This window comes from Mustela erminea, chromosome 1 (genome assembly GCF_009829155.1).
Source record: "Mustela erminea isolate mMusErm1 chromosome 1, mMusErm1.Pri, whole genome shotgun sequence".
NCBI lineage: Eukaryota > Metazoa > Chordata > Mammalia > Carnivora > Mustelidae > Mustela > Mustela erminea.
The window spans coordinates 138,773,364-138,794,284 of record NC_045614.1 but is presented as its reverse complement, the minus strand read 5'-3'; the positions used below and the strand labels follow the sequence as shown (position 1 = coordinate 138,794,284).

The window sequence follows — 20,921 nt, the reverse complement described above, 5'->3', positions numbered from 1 at the left end:
AACTTTGGCAGTCTAGCACCAGAGGCTTTGCTTTTAATTACTTGACTATGCTGCCTCTCAAATCAACAAAAAGCAAATGTAGTACAAAAGGAATACATGCAGGTTTGAGTAATCTCAGAATTAAGAGATACTCAGGTTGGTGGAATTCGACAAGTTATCCTGAGAAAGTAAGGTTGTGAACTAGATTTGAAATGGAAGAAATAGCAAGTGTGAATCAGTGTTGGGGTGGCGGCGGGGAAAGGGGCTCTTCTTGCCTGCAGTGGAAAAGATCATTTTATACTTTTAATATGATCTCTGATGGCATTTTGCCCTTGAAAGCTACTTTAACATTTCCTCGTCATTGAAACCATAATGAGTTTATGACTACATCTTGCCTATTAAATTGATCCATACCTTCCTTCTTCTGAATTCCCTGTCCACTCTTTTCATTAGGAAAAAGGAATATATGAACAGGAAAATGTTTGGCCGTGACAGGATAATCAATGAGAGACATTTATTTCATGGAACATCCCAGGATGTGGTAGATGGAATCTGCAAGCACAACTTTGACCCTCGAGTCTGTGGAAAGCATGCTACAATGTTTGGACAAGGCAGTTATTTTGCAAAGAAGGCAAGCTATTCTCATAACTTTTCTAAGAAGTCCTCCAAAGGAGTCCATTTCATGTTTCTGGCCAAAGTGCTAACTGGCAGATACACGATGGGCAGTCATGGAATGAGAAGACCCCCTCCTGTCAATCCGGGCAGTGTTACCAGTGACCTGTATGACTCTTGTGTGGATAATTTCTTTGAGCCTCAGATTTTTGTCATTTTTAATGATGATCAGAGTTACCCTTATTTTGTTATCCAATATGAAGAAGTCAGTAACACTGTTTCCATTTGAAAAATCTTGGTACTGCTAAATTATTCGATACGAACTCAATCCAGCATTTGTAGCAGGTTTTGGATGGGTGGGACAGAGTGGGGAACAGCATTGGACATTAATAGGGCACTTTTAAGACCCATTTTTTAAGTGCTAGAAAGTGAAAAATTTTTTAAAGAAAAACACGAGTTTTAAAATGACCACTTATTCTTTAATTATTTACTAATTGTTGTTAGTGTACTCAGTGTGGAAAAGACTACAGATTGCCTACTCTTTTTATTCACACTTGTACATATAGGCAGCAATGGTATTAGAAGCATTTTTAAAAAGAAACTGAACAGCCTAACCAATTAAATGTGACTTAAGCCTGGTAGAAGTTTGGCCAAATGAAATGGAGGCTGTGAGCAAAGTGAGGATTCTGTTATTTAAAATGATAAAACAACTGGAGCTAATACTACCATACTTACTCCCTGTCCAAAGCATCACTTACGGTGTAGGATAAGTTCATGAAATTCTGGTGGGTGGAAGGAAGTTTTTATCCTAGCAGCAGAACTGAAATATATCACCCAAGCAGAGAGCATTGGTGACTTTAACTGTTCTGCAGAATTTGCCTGAGGATTCAGAGGAAGTAAAAAAAAAAAAAGGAACCATTTGAAAAATTTTTGTCGCCAGGAAGATTTTTCACTAACTAAGAATCATGAAACATGATTCTTATGTTGTTAAAACTGCAGTCTTAGGAAACTCAGCCTCTTCCATTATCATCTACCCCAATCTGAAGGAGCTGGGCAGCTAATTTGGTTAAAGTCAGTCTTGAGGATTAGTAGTATTACTTTTAGAGTTCCCGACGTAGGCCCCAACTGAAGGTTTTAGAGAAAGGAAGTACATCTATAATTGAATTGTTAAGGCTTATTACCGTGCTTCGCACAAAGTAGACTCTCCAAAGTATTTGTTGGCTTGGAAATATTGTTAAAGGTGGTTATCCCACCCTTTGCCTGCTTTGCCAGATGCAGCTGGGTTCCCCGGCTGACTCTATTTTACACTACTTAATAGAAACACAAACTTGGAAATTGTGCCACTGACCCAGCTGGAGCAGTGTTCGGTGTGTATGCTAATACCTCAGTTCAGAGAGGTAGCAGCTAGGTATACTTTGCCTTAAGCAAAGCCAATACCCGGATTTACAAAAGTGGTAGTGGTCGTTCACAAAAGAATTCACTGTGGAATTCTTTCAGATACCAAGCTCTCCTAGTATGTTTGTGGCTATTTCATTTACACAAAACTTTTCAGGAACTCCTGTGTTGTTTGAAGCAAGATATATCTATTCTGATGTCTCAGTGAATCAGTCTGTTTAAGCACTTATCAGGGCTTCCACACAATTATTTATTTTGCCCTAGTTGATCTCGTTGTTTGCTGCCATTGGCATGAAACAGCCAACTGTGGCTGTTACAGTTGTACTTTCAGTCAATTATAACTTTGTAAACCAGTGATTCCCAATCTTTTTCAAGTTAAGACACCTTACCATTGCTTATTTGATTTTATGAAACTTGTTCCTTTTTTTTCTCCTTAAAGGAAAATAAAGCTTTATGACATATTTATTTTTTTAATAAAACTAAGCAAAAATAAAAGTTCCAGTAATTCTTTAAAACTTTTGTTGTTTTGGTTCCATTTAAGATAAGTGAATTCAGCACATAGTGGATGATCTGTCCTTAAATGCTTGTTGACTGGTTGAGTGAATATGTGACTGAGCGACTGAACAGACCCAATCAGAGCCTGCTGCTTAAACTTTTGTGCTCCAGGAGTCAGCAGAAACTATATTAGGTAGCAGTCACTTGTAAGTTTCACAAGAGAAGACTGAATATTTTATTTTGCAGGTAAATATTTGAGGAAAAGGGACAAGTTGTCTTATCAGCAAACAGCTATAGTGAAAAATGAGCAGATTGTCCCCATCAACAGGTGCTGATGGAAACATGCGAAGGAATTTTAGAGATCTTGTCAGCACTCGAGCACCTTAGCTTTCAGCCAACTTAAAGTGATCTGATTTGTAAATGTGAGCATCTCTGACAGTACTTTCCCTCCAGTGTAATCATTTTTAAATTCCTGTATAGTACTGTATATTGTTTTAAATAAGCAAGAGCTGTGGAGTCAGCCTAAATTTTGTAATGGTTCCATGGCTTTAAAAACATACTGAAAAGCATTCAGTACATCTTTCTCCCTAGTGACACAACTGTAATTTACATCATTTCAGAAAGCTGGAGCTTAACTCTTTTAAACTATGGTTAAGATTGCTAGGGAGAGGCTGCAAATTCCTTGAGATATTCCGTTGTCACAGTCTTGTAGACAGGAAGGCTTTTTTTAATATGTGCAGAGTTTAGAAATACTGGATCCTTTATAATTATAAATTCTAAAACCCAACTCTGTGCTTTTTGCAACAAACCTGTTTATTTTGGTAAATGATTATTTAGATATTGAAGAGAATCATGAGGGCCCTGTTCTTTAAAGAAGAATTTTTATTATACTAGGTCTGAAAATGACTGAAAAAGAATGTGTTCAACACCCAAACAGTGCTGTACAGTCAATTTAAATCAGAGGGGTTTTTCTTTCTTCATTTAAGGAAGGTAAGATAACTACAAAATGTTCCTGGTTTTTCTTACTTGGGATCAAATAATCAAAATGTATTTAGAAAATTCTGTATACTTCTAAAATCAAATCCATATTGTTTATGTTGTTGCTGTTGTGTGTGTGTGTGTGTTTAAATAACTTAAGCTCTTCAATTATACCATAATTTTGGAAAAATCACCTTTTTTATGGTTAGTTTTCTCATATTTGAAACAAGTTTTTTTGTTTTGTTTCATGGAGTTTTTTTTTTTTTTTTTTTTTTTTTGAGACTACAAATAAGAATAATCCAACTTTGAGATCCTATAATGCAAAAATGTTTTGTAAAGTCCTGTACTAAACTGATAGTGTTTTCATCTACAAATTAAAAGCCAGATACAGGTATGCCTAAATAGCTCAATTAGTTAAGTACCTGCCTTGGCTCAGGTCACCATCCCAGGGTTCCTGGGACTATTCCCTGCATCAGGCTCCTTGCTCAGGTTGGGCAGTCTGCTTTCCCTCTACACACCTCCCCACTCCCATCCTCACTTGTGCTTTCTCTCAAATAAAATCTTTTTTTTTTTAATTTTTTTTTTTTAAGATTTTATTTATTTGACAGAGAGAAAGCCAGAGAGGGATCACAAGCAGGGGAAGTGGGAGAGGGAGAAGCAGACTCCCCACTGAGCATGGAACCCAAAGTGGGGCTCCATGTGGGGCTCCATGTGGGGCTCGAGCCCAGGATCCTGGGATCTTGACTTGAGCCGAAGGCAGATGCTTAACTAAGTAAGCCACACAGGTGTATTTTCTTTAGATACCTTTTCTTTAGAGAAGAGAGTGTTGGGTTTTAAAATCTGACGTACCCAGTACCCAGTTAATTGATTTAGGAACTTAGTGCAGGTAAGTTAAAAAGTGAAACAGTGCTTTATACCTTTTGCTAACTTTTCTCATAAGCTATCATGATAGAAAAATTTCCAACTGAAAGGTTTCATCAGCATTATTAGTTGGTCTTATTTGATATGTTATTGTTTAATTCAGTGTATCTTCTGGGAGCCTGTCAGATGGAGCTCTTCTAAAGCTTCAGTCTCAGGTGAAATGTTTGTGTGTTAGAAGTGTCCCATGGACACTTGGCTAAATTTTCCAAGCTAGAGCAAAAGTGTCCAACCACTCTAAGAATATCGGAATTTCATGAACTTAATGTCCATTAAGCACCTAATGATTAATAAAAGGAAAAATGATCAAAAGTTTCTATGAATTCAGTGGTCTTTTAATGAAAATTTGTGTACTTATCCCAGCCATATCTGCGTTGGATATGTAGGTTATACTTAGTCTACCGACAACATTCGGTGCTCAAATGAATTAATGGGCTACTTACAATAACTCCCATATGCCGCTAGAGCTTATAGCCAACAGGCTGGAAGCCACTGGGCTAAACTATTTCTATATTCAAGTTTTATAACTGCATATATCTCCTTAATTGTATCCCAACTTTAAAAAGCCTTAATCAAATCAGACCACTGAGGGGCTCAAACTAGTGTTCAAGAGCCTCTAACCCTTCTAATGCCTAATAAGTTTTAGGTGCCGAATTATCATTTGGCAGGCCCGCTGTTTAAATGCATCAGGGGCACTTCTTTAGTGTTTCTCGCAGTGCAGTGAGGACTGCATGCAATATATGTGAGTGGCAAACGCACTAAACAGCTGCTTCTCAGCTCCATGATAACAAGGAACTCTTCAATGCTCATCAGTTTATAAATCGGTTTTGAGCAGCAGTGATGGGTTTGGGGCATTAACCCACACTTTTCTGATAAGGCCCTACTTGAAGGTCTGTATTTCTTAGTATCTTTGTCGAGAAGTTAAGTCCTAATTTCCAAGCTGAGTGCAATGAAATGTCCCACTTAGGAGAAGCAACGGTAAATGTAATTAGCACTGGTCTCAAGGTTCTAAGCTAAATGAACCCAGTAACTACAGCTTTAGTTCCAACCACTCATAAATGTAACTTTTTCTTTTTTTTCTTTTTTTTTTTAATGTAACTTTTTCTTTAAGATTTTTTTTGTTTGAGAGAGAACACAGGCAGGGAGAGTGGCGGGCTGAGGAAGAGGGAGAAGTAGCTCCTGGCTGAGCAGGGAGTACCATGCAGGGCTCGATCCCAGGACTCTGGGATCATGACCTGAGCTGAAGGCAGAGGCTTAACTGAGCCACCCAGGTGCCCCAATGTGGCTTATTTCTAAATGCAAGTTTCTACCCACATGACTTACATTTTTCTAAAAATACAATTTCGTAGTCTTACTTTCGTAGTTAACTTTGTAGACATATACAAGTCAGTTCTAGACAGGAGTGGGAATGCAGATTTTGTGAATCATGGTTATTCAATTTTGTGATGAATTGCTGTCATATATCAGAAAGCAATGACTTAGAAGCCTAGGAAAGTTACTCAATCTTAGTGTGTGGCTTGTGGACTAATTGAGATAAAAAAATGTAAAGCAGTTAGCCCAGTGCCTAGCTCATAGTATACAATAAAATTTTGCCAGTGGTAGTAGTACAGTAGGCCAAGTAATAGCCCCCTAGGAACCTGTGACTGTGTTACATTATATAGCAGAAGAGGCTTTGCAGTTGTGATTCAATTAAGGATTTTAGATGGGGAGATTATCTTAGGGAGCCCAATATAATCACAAGAGTTCTTATAAGAGGAAAGCAGAAGATGGGAGATGGGGATAGGCTATGCTGCTCCTTCTGAAGATGAAGAATGAGACCATAAGCCAAGAACTGCTGGCAGTTTCTACAAGCCAGAAAAGGTAAGGAAATTGTCTTCCTGGGAGCTCCCAGAAGTACTGCAGCTCTGCTGACATCTTGATTTTAGGACTTCGAACCACCAGAACTGTAAGATAAGAAATTTGTTTTAAGCCACCAATGTGTGGCATTTTGTAATAACAATAAGAAAGTAATACAAGTAGTAAATATAATAGAAATCTTAAAGAATTATCAAGAACCTCATAAGTTAGAAAAGAGCACTACAAATAAGAAAAATTCCCACGTTTGTTGGAAATTTTAAAAGGTTGTGTGAAATTCCAAGAGAGTAAACCACCAGTGGCTTTCTGAGAGTGGTATATACACATACTAAAGACAAACCTCACTTAAAATAAGGCTTCTTCTAAAGAGGTATTTACTGAATAAAGACAAGCACTATAGTGAATCAGATAGCCCAGTCGTCTTGAAAGGGAGAAAGCAAACTGCTTTAAAGAACTGGTGAAAAGAGGGAGGGATGGCAAGTTTTAGTACCAAGATTTTCTAAAAATGGGTTTTACAAATTCAAGTCTCCTTTGAATGGTCTTTTGTTCATATAGGAAAAGAGCACACAGTTATTTATTTTGTTGACTAGCTTCTAGTCTGGTAATTCTTCCTTGAAAGGACACTGTGCTCCATGATCTAGAGGGGCTTCCTTCGCCAAAAACAGGGTTTTTGTTTTTGTTGTTTTCCCCACCTCTTTTTGTTAAGGAATATCAGAAACTCTTGTCTTTGTAAAGATTTCGTTGAAGTCTCAAATCTTAGTAAGAGTAACTCCACTCCTAAGTGTCTTATTTTCCTTTATTCAGGAACTACTTATCAAAAGGCTGCATTGAAATTTACTTTAAAGGAGGGGACATCTAGTTAGTCAGCTTTTCTTTTCTTTTCTCTGTTGTACGTTCTTCCAAAGAGTCTTGTGGAGAAGGTCAGGTTAATCAGATTGTTTGGTAAAAATGCATAAGGGTATCTTAAATCATAAATGAGTATAAAGAATTCTTTATCATAACAAATTCAGAACAGGTTATTTCAACACTGCTTAATTCAAAAGTGCAGCATTTCCAAGGATTCTGTATAATTCCCTTGGTTCTCCCCTCATTGTTACTGCTCTGACCTCAAACACTACATCTCATTTGCAACATCCAAAAGTAGGAGAGGATGATCTTCATCTAGTGCCTTTTTTTTTTTTTTTTAAATTTCAAAAGTTGGAAAAACCTTACAAAAGCACCCCAGTGTTCTGCCATGTTTGTATTATTGTTCTGGGTTGTATCATGTCCATCCCTAAACCAAACCTGGCAAGGAAGACAGAATCACTGTGAATGATTTGGACTAATCAACATTCACACCATAGGGCAAGTGAGTGATCCATTAAGCAAGTTGTCACCTGTATCTGAACAAGATTGGGATTTTATTAGGAAGGAAGGCAGTTACTGGGGAGAAAAACCAATTATTTCTCACACATATTGTTTTTCAAGGTTAAGTTGAGGGATTGCATTAAAGGGCACTCCTTAGGAGTGTTTTCCAGTTTATTTCACAAAAACCTTAAGTATACGTTTCCTTGAAGACCAAATGTTATGGAAGGAAAACCATTGTTTCAGGAAGGCTATAAGCTGACTTAATGCTGGATTTACCACTGTCTGGTTTTGGAAACTTCCAGATTCTAAATGGAGCTATTTTCAGTGTCAAACTTTGTCTTTCCTAGTGGACTGACATTAAGAAGGCCTGTGCATTAAGAAGGCCTGTGCAGCATGAGGGGCAGGAACAAAAACCATTATGTTACTTAGGTTGGAAGCCTAGCATCATTATCTCCATGTGGGGTAACTTGGGCAGGTTAGCATCTCTAAAATTTCCTTATAATAAATAATGGCATGGCCTATATATAGATTAAGGAGAATTTATGTAGCACACATAGCACTGTATGCTGACTTCTTTTTACTTGAGTCCAAGGACTCAAATGAGGCCAAATTGAAGATCTATATTTGGGAGTAAGGATAAGCCCCTGCAAAGTTAAAGCATACATTTTCTTTGGTTTTAGACTCATAAACTCCTACTTCCTAGTAAAAGAAGTATTTTATAATATATATTTTATTTGACATATATGTAATCAATATAAAAATTACTAGTGAGGGGCAGCCTGGGTGGCTCAGTGGGTTAAAGCCTTGGCCTTCGGCTCAGGTCATGATCCCAGGGTCCTGGGATCAAGTCCCGCATCGGGCTCTCTGCTCAGCAGGGAGCCTGCTTCCCCTTCTCTCTCTGCCTGCCTCTCTGCCTACTTGTGATCTCTGTCTGTCAAATAAATAAATAAAATCTTTAAAAAAAATTATTAGATAATTTATATTCTTTTTTTTAAACTGGTCTTCAAAATCTGATGTATATTTTACTTTTTTCTTTTTTTTCATGTGTGGCCAGTCTTTTTCCCAAGATTATCTCACATTATTCTATTAATTTTCTTTCTTTTTTTCTTTTTTTAAATAAACTCTACTTCTAATGTGGGCCTTGAACTACAACCCTGAGATCAAGAGTCATATGCTATATTGACAGGCAGCCAGGCACCTGCCCCTCTCTCTTAATTTTCTTAATTCTGTACATTTTATTTATTTATAATTTAAATTCAATTAATTAACATGTATTATTTGTTTCAGAGGTACAGGTCTGTGATTTCATCAGTCATATAATACCCAGTGCTCCTTATAACCCTAGTAAAAATTTTTAAAAGTATGAACTACAAAAATAAAATACAGGTAAGCAGAATATAATGAAAGCAATAAATTAACTGCCCACCTTATCCCTCAGCATCAAAGCCAATCCCCTGGCTTTAATGGAACTGCTATGAAAGTCTGGGTTCTCAGAATTTGGAAGGGAAGTGGGATTGGCAAGGGGCAGCATCAGAAAGGGACTCATCCTTCAGTTTTGCTGGGATCTCACAGGCTTGAGCTTATGATGGATGTTGAGATAAGCTTACTCAGATGAGAAATTTAAACCATTATGAGCAAGCACACTAAACTAGCTTTCCGCATTAATGCAGAAAAACATCTGATGGCATTTAGGCATTACCAGGCAGTAATCCGACAAAAACCCAGAAAACCCAGTTCTGGGTATGCCCAATTCTGCCTTGGATCAGTCACTCTACTTTCCCGCAATATCTTTGAGGAGGTATTTGTCCAAAGGAAGCAAAGCAAATAAACTCTTATTGGTTGGGGTCTTGGCTCCAATCTCTAATACTGTAAACTAGACTGAAGGTTGGAAGGTCTATTATCAGTGAGAACTAAACGCTTTCAGATCCAGCAGACTATGTAGGAGCCATGCCTCAACTCTTCCCTACTTCTGATGCCCTACCTGGGGTATGAGGCTTTACTTCTGTGACTCGATGAAAGGCCAGTTCAATTCACTTTCCTGCCAGCTCCTGGGAAAGAAAATTACTCATTATTTAAAGCAAAGGTTGATGAACTTTTTGTATAAAGAGGCTTACAGTAAATATGATAGACTTGGTGGGTCATACAAAATCTCATAGCTACTCTACTCAGCCACTATAGCACAAAAGCAGCCATAGACTCTATGTAAGTGAATGGCATGGCTGTTCCAATAGGACCTTACTTCTGGCCTGCTGCCACCTATGCTATGTACCATTTTCGTTCAATCTAAATATTTGAACCAAAGTTAGCCAGGTACTGTATCAAATATTTGTTTCTAGCTCCTACTATAATTGTGCTCCTAATTACAGGGAAGTCTTATTACTACTTCCTAAAATCTGATTTCCCTCCCTGTCCTATATGAGGCCATATTCAACTTAAAAGGAAAACTGAAAGCCTTTAAGAAGGCTATGCCTTTGTGCTGATATTATTTGTGAAGGCATGCTGTAATGCTTCTATTTTCTCTGAGGGCAGCGGTGGTTATCCTGAGACCATTTTGAAAAGGGTTCCACCACTGATATACCCACCAGTTGAAACGCAGTCTTCTCCTTTCTGTTCTGGTTTAACAGAAGCCTCCCATTCAGAGGGCAAAGTAGACAAGAGACCAACTGGCTCCAAGAGTAGCAGATAGTCTCTTATTGGAACGCCAGGTGGTAGAAAACTTCTCTGACTTTGGGGTTTTCTGCCATAGGATGACCAAAGGCATAAAGAAGCCCCTAAAGGCAAGGGGGTCACGTATAATTTTTACCCCTCTTTTTCAGGTTAGTGTTGTCAGGATTGTGGTAGCCCCACCCCCACCCCAGGGAAATAAAGAAGGGAGTCTTTCTGGAGATACAGGGAAACAATAGGATGGAAAGGGTAGAAATAATATTACCAAACTGCAACTGTATGTTTGACAAGACTCAGGATCAGCCCCAAGTCTGAAGAGACCAACGTCAGAGCCTGCAGTTGGGCTGTATGGAAGCTAGAGATCAGGACTGGGACATGAGTTTTGTTCTATCCTTCCCAGAAATGGGGGAAAGGGGATACTTGATAATCAAAAAAAAAAAAAAAGTGGGAAGAGACAGTTGACAGACATGCCTATAGGCTTTCCAAAAAAAGGGAATATAATATAATATAATATATATAATATAATATGATATGATATATAAGTTGTGGCAACTTTTCACAGAATTACCATAGAGCCTCAGGAAAGCCAATAAGGAGATAGTAATGGCTACAGTGGCAGTGATCACGATCACTGGGGTGGTCCTTCATGTTGATGGTGACTGTGATGCTGGGCGTGGTAGCAATGGCGATACAGTGGTGATGCAGAAGAAACATGGTGAGGGTGTTGGTAGTAATAGTGATGGTGATATTCATGGTCAAGGTGGCCATGTACATCATGATGGTGGTGGTGGTGATGATAGTATTTTTGCTGTTTGTGCTGGTGGTGGTGGAAAGGAAAGAAATCAAGACTTCTAGGACCTGAGCTGAAAAGAAAGTGGGGATAATACATTTTTATTGCCCAACTCCACTATAAAAATTCCTAGAAGGGAAGTACACAAATTTTGACCTTGATCCCTGCCTCAGATAAATGGAGTCTGGAAAGACTGTTATCAGTCTGATAAATGGAGTTAGGAAAGAAAAGCAACAAACTCATGCAAAAGTTAGAGACCTGAGGTGAATGGGTTTTTATTTCAATGGGCTTCTTAATTTTGAAAATGAAGTGGGTTTCTTTCTTTTCTTTTTTCTTTTCTTTTCTTTCTTTTTTTAATCCACCTCAGTGTTGATGGAAAGCATCAGGGCTGTCTTACTGTATGATTCCAGGGAGCATCCACTCATCAATGTGACTGGTACTCCTGGAGGACTTCAATGCCCAAAGGGAAGCCTTAAGGCCTGGGCCTAACAGAGAGCCTGAGGAACTAGGGCTGGACCCTGAAGGAAGTGCTAAGAAGGCAGAAAGTTCTCAAAAAGAAAAAAATAGGGCCAACAATAAAGAGGCCAGATCTAAGGCTGGACAGAATCAGTAGGACATTCCCAGCAGTGAGCAGTACATGAATTTAGGAAGGGCATAGTGTGATACCTGCATTTTTTTTTTTAAGATATTTATTTATTTGAGAGAGAGGCAGTGAGAGGGGAGAAGGTCAGAGGGAGAAGCAGACTCCCCATGGAGCTGGGAGCCCGATGTGGGACTCGATCCTGGGACTCTGGGATCATGACCCGAGCCGAAAGCAGTCGTCCAACCAACTGAGCCACCCAGGCGTCCCTGATACTTGCATTTTGAGTTGTTTCCTGTTCTGAACTCTCTTTACCTTGTGTTCTCCACAAGTTTTAAGTAAAGTCTTACAACAGCCTTGGGTCTTAAAGACTGCTCAAAGAAGCTGCTCTTAGAGTCATGTAAAGAAGGAACAGGACAGAGCCTCCAGGTGATAGACAACCAAGCCAAGGAGAGAGACATCAGGCAACCACTACTGGTTGTCACTACCAAAAAAAATGTAAGTCTCCTCTGTAGAAATTCAGGGGAATATATACTGAGCTTCTCATAAATAAGTGAGGTAGGAGGAGCGGAGTTATTTTGTTGGGTTATTAAAGAAGGCTGAGAACTTGCAGATATTTAGGTACAGTAATATTTACTCATGTTTTTTGAACACTCACTGATAATTACTGAACATTTACTCTATGTTAGACTCTATATTTAAGTGCCTGATGGGCCTTATCTCAATTTACAGTTGAGGCAATAAAGCCCATAACAAAAAATTATTTTGATCAAGAGAATGTAGACAGCAAGTGGCAGAGTCCTATTTAAATCTGTCTGCTAAATTCCAAATTTACAGTGAAAATCAGTCATCTCCAAATTTTTTTTTTTTTTAGATTTTATTTATTTATTTGACAGACAGAGATCACAAGTAGGCAGAGAGGCAGGCAGAGAGAGGAGGAAGCAGGCTCCCTGCTGAGCAGAGAGCCCGATGTGGGGCTCGATCCTAGGACCCTGAGATCATGACCTAAGCCGAAGGCAGAGGCTTTAACCCACTGAGCCACCCAGGCGCCCCATCTCCAAATTTTTTAATTTTTACATTCCAATCATTAAAAACTTGGGGGGCATACCCTATTGTATGTTTATTTATTTATTCATAAATTACATATATCTCCTTTTCTGCTAATAAACTATATATAAGACAGACATGAAAATAGAAATAAAACAAGAAAAAGATGACATAAATAATGTAAAACAAAAGATAGAAAACTTTAAATACAAGAAATGTAATGTTTTTATATTTATTAAATGTATACAAATGTTTTTGCCTTCACTAAAAAAGTACTACTAATAATAGTTGAAAAAAGTGTATCACAAAGGTACTTACAGCCAATAGACGTCCATAATGACCATACTTCAGCTAGTGAATATTCCTATTCCCAGATGTCAGTTATTCTTGCAAACTAATACAAAAATACCACATTTTTTATATATTGCATATATTCATACATACTGTATTTTTATATCTTGATCATACAACTTCAAATTCCATTGAAACTTTCATTTAGATGGTGTTTAAACAAGAAAATTCTACTTCTGTTTCTGAGTATGCATAGTTTAATATTTTTATGTGATATTTACATTTTCTTAAAGAAGCAGAATAATATAAAATGGAAACACATAAAAATATTCTTTTCCAAAATGCTCTTTCACAGGTTTCTTGTGAAATGCCTATTTCTCTCTCCTTGAAAAGTGGAAGTTTCACTTGAAAATATAGTTGAAATGTGTGGAGGTTTTTGGTTTGTGTGTGTGTGTGTGTGTGTGTGTGTGCGTGTGTGTTTTCCAAAATATCTTCTAGGTCACTAGAATCAACTACTTGTCATCAAAAAACAAGGTCAGCAACTTTGAAACATTTGAGTTTTGTAAAATTAAAAATGTATAACTGATCTTTAATTGCACCTTCCTTTGAAGAACTTTGTCATGAGGTAACCAGTGAATCTAGGTGCAATATAAAGATTTTTATGACCACAACCCATCTCACAAATTTTAACAAAAAACAAACTATTTGGGACAAGTTTTGGCAAATATTTTCTGTAAAGGGCTTGCCTGCAAATATTTTAGGTTTTTCAGGCCATGTGGTCTCTGTTGCAACTATTCAGCTCTGCCCTTGTTGTCTAAAAGCAGCCATAGACAATATGTAAACCAATGAGTGTGACTGTATAAATAACACTTTATTTACAAAAAGAGGCATCAGACTGGATTTGACTGTGGCCATAGTTTGCCAACCCTCGACTTAGGATGTTATCATCTTCAAACCCACTCAACCAAGCACAGATAATTTGTAATGTGTTGCAATACTCTGAAAGGGAAAAGAAGACAGATGCCTCCCTCTACTCAGGAAACCCCTTACTCTTGCCCAAGGGTACCAAGCCTACTGCATGTGACAGGTGCCCGTCCAATGGACAGGTCTTTTAGGGTGCCAGTGTCAGAAAAGTGAAAAGTTGGAGGCCCTTAAGATTTTTCTTTAAAATTCTTTAGATAAAATGGATATAAGTGGTTATTTCAATATTTTTGTCCTTCATCTCAATTGATCATTGTTTTTACCTCACTTTTGAGATGACTTCAAGCTTCTGCACATCCATCCACAAAAGTAGGTCATTGGGATAAGAATGGGAGGTGAAATGAATGACAGGGGTGTGTGGGATCTTTACCGTCTCTAAACTAGACCTTTTTCAGATGTGGGAGGCACCAATGCAATGGCATGGTTGCTTCAAGGATGAAGGTCTAGAAGTACAGAGATGAAATAAGGGAAGAAGAAACAGAACAGGGCCTGTGGCCTTTGGAAAGACTTCCTAACGGCCATCTAGACCAAGTCTGTCATGCCTTTACCACACTACATTATTATTAGTTATTTAAAGGTAGACTAAGCTGTGAGCACTTTGAGTGTATCTTTGTATCTTCAGTACCTTTTTCAGAAACCAGGTGTTGTGAACACCCAATAAGAATGTTCAGTGAGTGAGTGAATGCAGATGTGCAGAAGACAAGCCACAAGATTCTGGGTCCTGTTCTTAAGGCATAAGATTAATTTAAGATTAGCTAAGACAGACACATAAACATATAAGGCAGGATATGTCTCCAAAGTGTCACTGGGCATCACAGCCCCAACCCAAGTGAGAGAAGGAGGAAATCACTGTGACTCAGCAGAATGGGACATTTCCCCATCACCAGAAGACAGGTTACAAGAAGATATGTAAGGTGAGGCACCAGGTTTTTATTTTATATTATATTATATTATATTATATTATTTTATTTTATTTTATTTTATTTTAGACACAGAGAGAGAACATGAATGGAAAAGAGGGGCAGAGAGAGGAAGAGCAAGAAGCACATTTTCTACTGAGCAGGGAGACCTATGTGGGGCTCAATCCCAGGACCCTGGGATCATGACCTGACCTGAAGGCAGCTGTTGAACCGACTCAGCCCTGAGGCACCAGGTTTTTATTTTTTTTATTTTTATTTTTTATTTTATTTTTTTTTAAGATTTTATTTATTTATTTGACAAACAGAGATCACAAGTAGGCAGAGAGGCAGGCAGAGTGAGAGGGGGGGAAGCAGGCTCCCCGCCAAGCAGGGAGCCCAATGTGGGGCTCCATGTGAGGCTTGAACCCAGGATGCCGGGATCATGACCTGAGCTGAAGGCAGAGGCTTTAACCCACTGAACCACCCAGGTGCCCCGAGGCACCAGGTTTTTAAATTGTCTTTTCACAGATAGCCAGAGTAGCAATAATTTTGTTTGTTGTTCAATATAGACAGCAGGACTGGGAAATTTTGGTAAAACACAATCTACCTAATGCCAAATTATGTGGTTTGTTTAGACCTACTAAACTGGAAAATGTCAAATTCCTTCTCCTTTGGTGCCACATGAATGTTACCTGCAACAATGAGGTGCAAAAATCCCAAACCACATCAAGACATCAGCCAGCATGGCTTCCCCTGAAGACAAGGATTAATCTTATCTTCTGTATGTCATATATGTGAGCTACTGTCAGTTTCTGACCAAAGTGTTATTAAATCTGGACATTATTTGTCAATGAAGATTACCTTTGGTCACATTAAGCTTGGCGGTCCTTTATATAGATCTGCTGGCTTGCTCTCTCTCTCGCTCTCTTTTCTTCTTCCTCTCCCTCTCTCAGCTCAGCTTTCTGAAATTTTCTGCTGAATCAACATATTCACTTCTCTTTGGGGCAGGGAAATAGACCGCACAGTTGGAAAGAGAGTGAATAGAGGTGTGAGTAGAATGTGTAAGTAGAAAATTACTTTTTAAATGGCAAAGGACTCTGCTCAGAGAAAGAAAACATAAATTCAAGCCCCAGCTTTCTGGAGAGCTTTATCCAAGTTACTTACGGCCTCAGTTTCCTCATCTGTAAAGTGAGTGACTTAGATCTCTACTGCCCCTTCCAACTCTATGATTCTACAACAAATAAATAAATAATAAATCTATAGCTTCAATCATTAGTACTAAGACCTTGACCTTAGAGACATATATATGTTTCATGAAGAAACTCATCTGATTCCAAGCAGAGTGACTCCCTAGAAGGATCTCACAAATGGAAGGTGGAAAATCCACATTGAAATCCAAGATTATTCCCACGTGTGACTCTGATCTCCAAAGATATATTTGCTGCCTATAATAGAAGAGCCCTTCCCTGGGACAGAGCCACTTTCAGTCTTCATTCTGGAGTCCCATCTGAATCATTCTCTCTCTTCCTCTCTCTCCATCTCCATTTGCCAGGTCCCACACGACAACGCTTTCCCTCCCTCCCCCAAGAACACCAGAGAAAGCCTGTCCTCAAGAGCCACAAAAGCCTTCCCTGAAACCTGATCTTGAGGGCGGGGACCCTGATCCTTGGTTAGGCAGCCCTCTGCAGTGACCCAGTTTTTAATAACTTCCTCCCCAGTGATCAGGTTCTGCGCACAGATAGCAGGGCTGCTGCGGGGAGGGGCCAGCTGCAATATTGATTCTGTCTTTCTCTCCTGGGGCTCCTGCTGCCATCAAGACCAATGGCTTGCAAGCCAGTGTTCAGAAACACCTTTCAGCCTCAGCCCGGTTCACAGAGGGGAAGGCTCTGCCAAGAACTGGTGACAGTCACTGCTTGAGTGGTGCTTTCAAAGCTGCTGTCCACGTGTTGATGGTGAGCTGTTTCTGTCCTGTTTGCGCCTCCCTGGTCAGGTTGTGCTCTGTGACTCAGCTTCACATGCAACTGTTCTCTGGGTGTTACCAGGGCTTTTTCTAATGAGCCATTTCTCCTTTCTGCAGCCCCACCGAGACTCAAACCACAGGCCACTCTACCAAGTCCCCGGGCCCTGCCCCTGCCTGCATTCTCACATCCACCTTGTAGCTGATGGAAGTTTTGCCTACAAGCTAGTTAGCTCCTCGTGATTTGACTTGCTACATATTTAATGCATTTTTAAAATAGATACTGAATGTCATTTCCATGGCTATTTCAGATTATTGATGGCACGTTTTCTTTTAAATAAAACTTTTATATGTATAAATGATTTATTTAACATGGGGCAGATTTTATTCCCAGGAGAGTAGAGGTTCTAAGTCTTATTTGCTGTTCTTCTCTGGCACAGCGTAGTAGGAAACCGCAGAAACTGTGCTTGGAATACAGACATCTGAAAAACATTTGATTTTCATCATATTTCTTAAAATTTTACTAGTAGCTGAAGACTCTTATCAGTCCATAATCATAAATGGACCAGAACATGAAATAGCTGTGAGAGCTAAGAAAAACATTCTAGTTGGAACAAGTTCATTCTTAGAAAACAACGTCTGTTCTAACTTGGAGGAAAATTAAAATATCTATAGACACTGGGAAATATTTTTAAAGACAAATCGTATTTTTTTCGGTTCTCTCTCTGAACACCAGTCAGGTCAGTTGTTCAGATATTTGAATGGATTCGAAATGAGTGCATGAGTCCTCTTTCCAAAAGGATGTTTGTCGCAAAAGAAAATGCCTTTTCTGAAACATTTCCTACACTCAGTCTCCTAGAGCCCCAACCAAGTCCAAGCTGGGAAGTGTCCTAACATCGAGCCCGCCAGCAAGTTGACAGCACAACTGACTTTAGGAGCTTTGGCACTTTGAACATTTAAAATTCATTCTGGCTAGAACTATGATGTAGAAGGACACATGGAAAGAATTTTGTGTGAATATTAGGCATTTGCTTATACTGTGAAGCTTTGATGGTCAAAACATGGTTATTAATTAGCTAAGACATGCAATACATAAAAAATGCAAATGTCACAAAAGAAGATAGAGTCTCCCTGATTCTCCTCTAATACCGGCTAAGGCAAAAACTATCAGTTTCTTGCATCCCTCTCCAAAGATAATATGTATGTGTGTATAGACATGTTAAAAGGTGGTAGTATATTGAACACGTGGTTTGTGCGCCTTGCTTTTCTTCACTTAGTTTGTCTTGGAGCTCAACATCATTCTTTTTAATGACTGCAAAACATTCTTTGCTATGGATATTCTAGAATTTGCTGATGAACTTTTGGGTTGTTTGCAGTCTTTTAGATTATAAGCTGTGCTGTGGTGAAATCCTTACACACACACACACACACACACACACACACACGTGTGTGTGTATTCATGCGTAAGTGCCATTATTCCTATAGACAAAAGTCCTAGAAGTGGGGTTGTTGGGCCAAAGGACAGTGCATTTTAAACTTTGGTAGATACTGCAATGTTGACCTCTTCAGACACAACCAATTTACCATCATTCCCTGTATATCTCCTCCCACTCAAAAACCAAAAACTATGAGAGGACAATGCTTTCCTGATCACTCTCTGCTCTATTTGAGTATTTGTCTTCATGGAATTGCTTTAAAAATAGAGAGATATTGGGGTGCCTGGGTGGCTTAGTCAGTTGGGTATCTGATTCTTGATTCCAGCTCAGGTCATGATCTTGGGGTTGTGGGATTGAGCCCTACACTGGGCAACTGGCTTGGTGGGGAGTCTGCTTGAGATTCTCTTCCTCTGCTCTCCTCTCCTGCTTGCACATGAGCATTCAGGTGTGTGCTCTCTTTCTCAAATAAATAAATAAAATCTTTTTTAAAAAAAAAGAGAGAGAAGTAGATCAGACCGAACATGACACGATTAACATAAAATATTATCATTCAGGTCTCAACTAAACTGCTATTCCCTAAGCAAACCTTCCCTGACCAACCAGCACACACATCCCCAGTCACTCTCCAGTGTTCTTTGTGTTGTCTTCCTACCACTTGTCACTATCAGAAAGGACTTCTTCGTTTATTTGTTTACTTTTCCCCCTACCCTGCTGCCCTCCACTAGAAGATGAACCTCAGGAGAGCAGGTAACATGACCATCTATGTTGTTTACCCAGGACTTTGAACAGTACTGGCATGGAATCAGCACCCCATACATGTGTGTTGACAGAAACTCTGGGTAAAAAGGTACCCATGGATGTGAGTTTGCTCTGGAGTAACTTTCCAGAGCCCTCCAAGAAATGTGGGGGTTCGGGGTGGTGGTAGCGTGGCTCAGATGAGTTTCTAACCCATTCTGGAAATGGTACAGCCTTTGGAGAAAAAATAAGGCTCGCACCATTCAGGGAAAACAAACGGGGCTGGTGGGAACTAACTTGTCCTTTGACATGGGACTGAAGAAAATTGATCGCATTGTTCTTGGTTCTGGGCAAAATATGAGTCAAAGTGGAATACAAATTAATATTTGTAAAGTATTTGAAGACTATCAAGCACTATTGCTATGAGTCTTAGAGAACATAAAGATATTCCTTAATGAAAAATAAAGCAGAGGTTTTTGACTTTTAGTTTATAAAGCACTGTTTTCAGGAAGTTCTGGAAGGTGGTATCTGATGTTGAGGTGATTCACTGAATACAGGTAGTAATAAATGAGTGTTTGCTAAAGGGGTGTTTCAGAATCCTCTAAAGTTCTTTGGCTGGGTCCTGGGTGTGGCTGGCAGGTTTGGCTGAGCTTAATTAATTAGATTCAGCCGCGAGGAAAATTTTGGTAATGAGTCTTGGTATAAACATTTCTCGCCACCCATTTACTGGCATGACACCAGGAAGACATGAACATGTCACTGGAGCTTTCTAGACGTTATATATTCTGGAAGATACAGGCGATGCATGTGACTTTTCCCACTGGAAAATCTTTCTCAGTCTTGATTAATTAAATATATTAAGTAGGTTCGTGTTCATTGCCAAAGAAAGAGTGGGCATTTCTCAGAATTCTTAGAGAAATCTGCCACTCCGTTTCTCATATACAGTTGCATCTAGTGTTTTGCACATTAGTGCCATGCCAGGCAGGTGGATTTTGGGGTTGAGACCCCCACATACCCCATTACACTCACTTCTCCAATGCCTTCAATGAACAATTAATGTTTTCTCAAGCTGAAAGTGCCGTTTCAAAGACAAGTCTTCTAGCTGGCCCCCACTTCTGGCAGGATGGCTGTGTGTGAACACCCCCACAGAGCAGTCTCCCAGTCACCCCAGGCAGGCATGGGCCTTCAGATCGGCAGATGCCCAAGGAAGCAGCCACTGGAGAGCGGTCTGTCCCAATGAAGGCAGCCTCCGGTGGCCGCTCTCTACTTCTATCTCTGCAGACTCACCACCTCCAGGGAACTCATTCTTGGTCGCCTTTCATAGCGTTCCCTCCTCTGATCTCAGCAAGCCCAGGGACCTAGTGAACTTCTGACTCTGTGGAAGAATGTGGCAGTACAGGGTTATCCCGTGTGGGACAGAACCAGCAGCACCAGGTTCAGGAGAAATTTCCTGAGTCTGCCAAGTGGTTTCTTTTCAGGCCCAGGCTCTACAGGTGCCTACTCCCAAAGATTGTAACACCTAGCAAAATGGCCTGCTGGTTACACAGTAGCCTCTGAGGGCTAGCAGAGCCCCTGCTAGCCTGAGCATTTGAACCAGTGCCCTCTCCAAAGTCAGAAGAAAGTACGATGCCAAGTTGGGCATGACTTGAGATAATCAGAGTTTCTTTGATGCTTAGGATTGCTAAGATGTAAGGACCAAAATTGTTCCGAAGAGCTGAAGATGTGCTTCCTTTTCACAGTATGTATTTGCCAGACCGTCTGTGAAATAGCCCTCAAAGAAAAAATGAACCACATATCTGTGTATATAAAAATGTACAAGGTTTTTTTAAAAAGGTAATTTACGATTCTCTGTCACGTTTCTGTACAGGTCATCACTCATCCATCTGCCTACTTTAGATTTTCCACCCAGGAAATAAGGGTTTTCCCACAAATAACTTTGGTTGCCTCGTGGGAAGGCAGAGAG

At 39.5% G+C, this 20,921-nt stretch overlaps 1 protein-coding gene and 1 long non-coding RNA gene across 2 annotated transcripts in view; both read left to right on the top strand.

Moving 5' to 3' along the window:
* Positions 1-3,880, top strand: part of TIPARP (TCDD inducible poly(ADP-ribose) polymerase) — a 32,746-nt gene extending 28,866 nt beyond the window's left edge. The window contains exon 6 of the mRNA XM_032343991.1: positions 433-3,880. Within this exon, the coding sequence (XP_032199882.1) occupies positions 433-880 (448 nt within the window). The 3' untranslated portion in view covers positions 881-3,880. The remainder of the gene's footprint in view (positions 1-432) is intronic.
* Positions 3,881-15,045: 11,165 nt separating this feature from the next.
* On the top strand, positions 15,046-18,405 carry LOC116601108. Its single transcript, XR_004289922.1, has 3 exons — positions 15,046-15,084; positions 15,466-16,782; positions 16,908-18,405. It is a non-coding gene; the product is annotated as an uncharacterized LOC116601108 (long non-coding RNA).
* Positions 18,406-20,921: the final 2,516 nt, after the last annotated feature.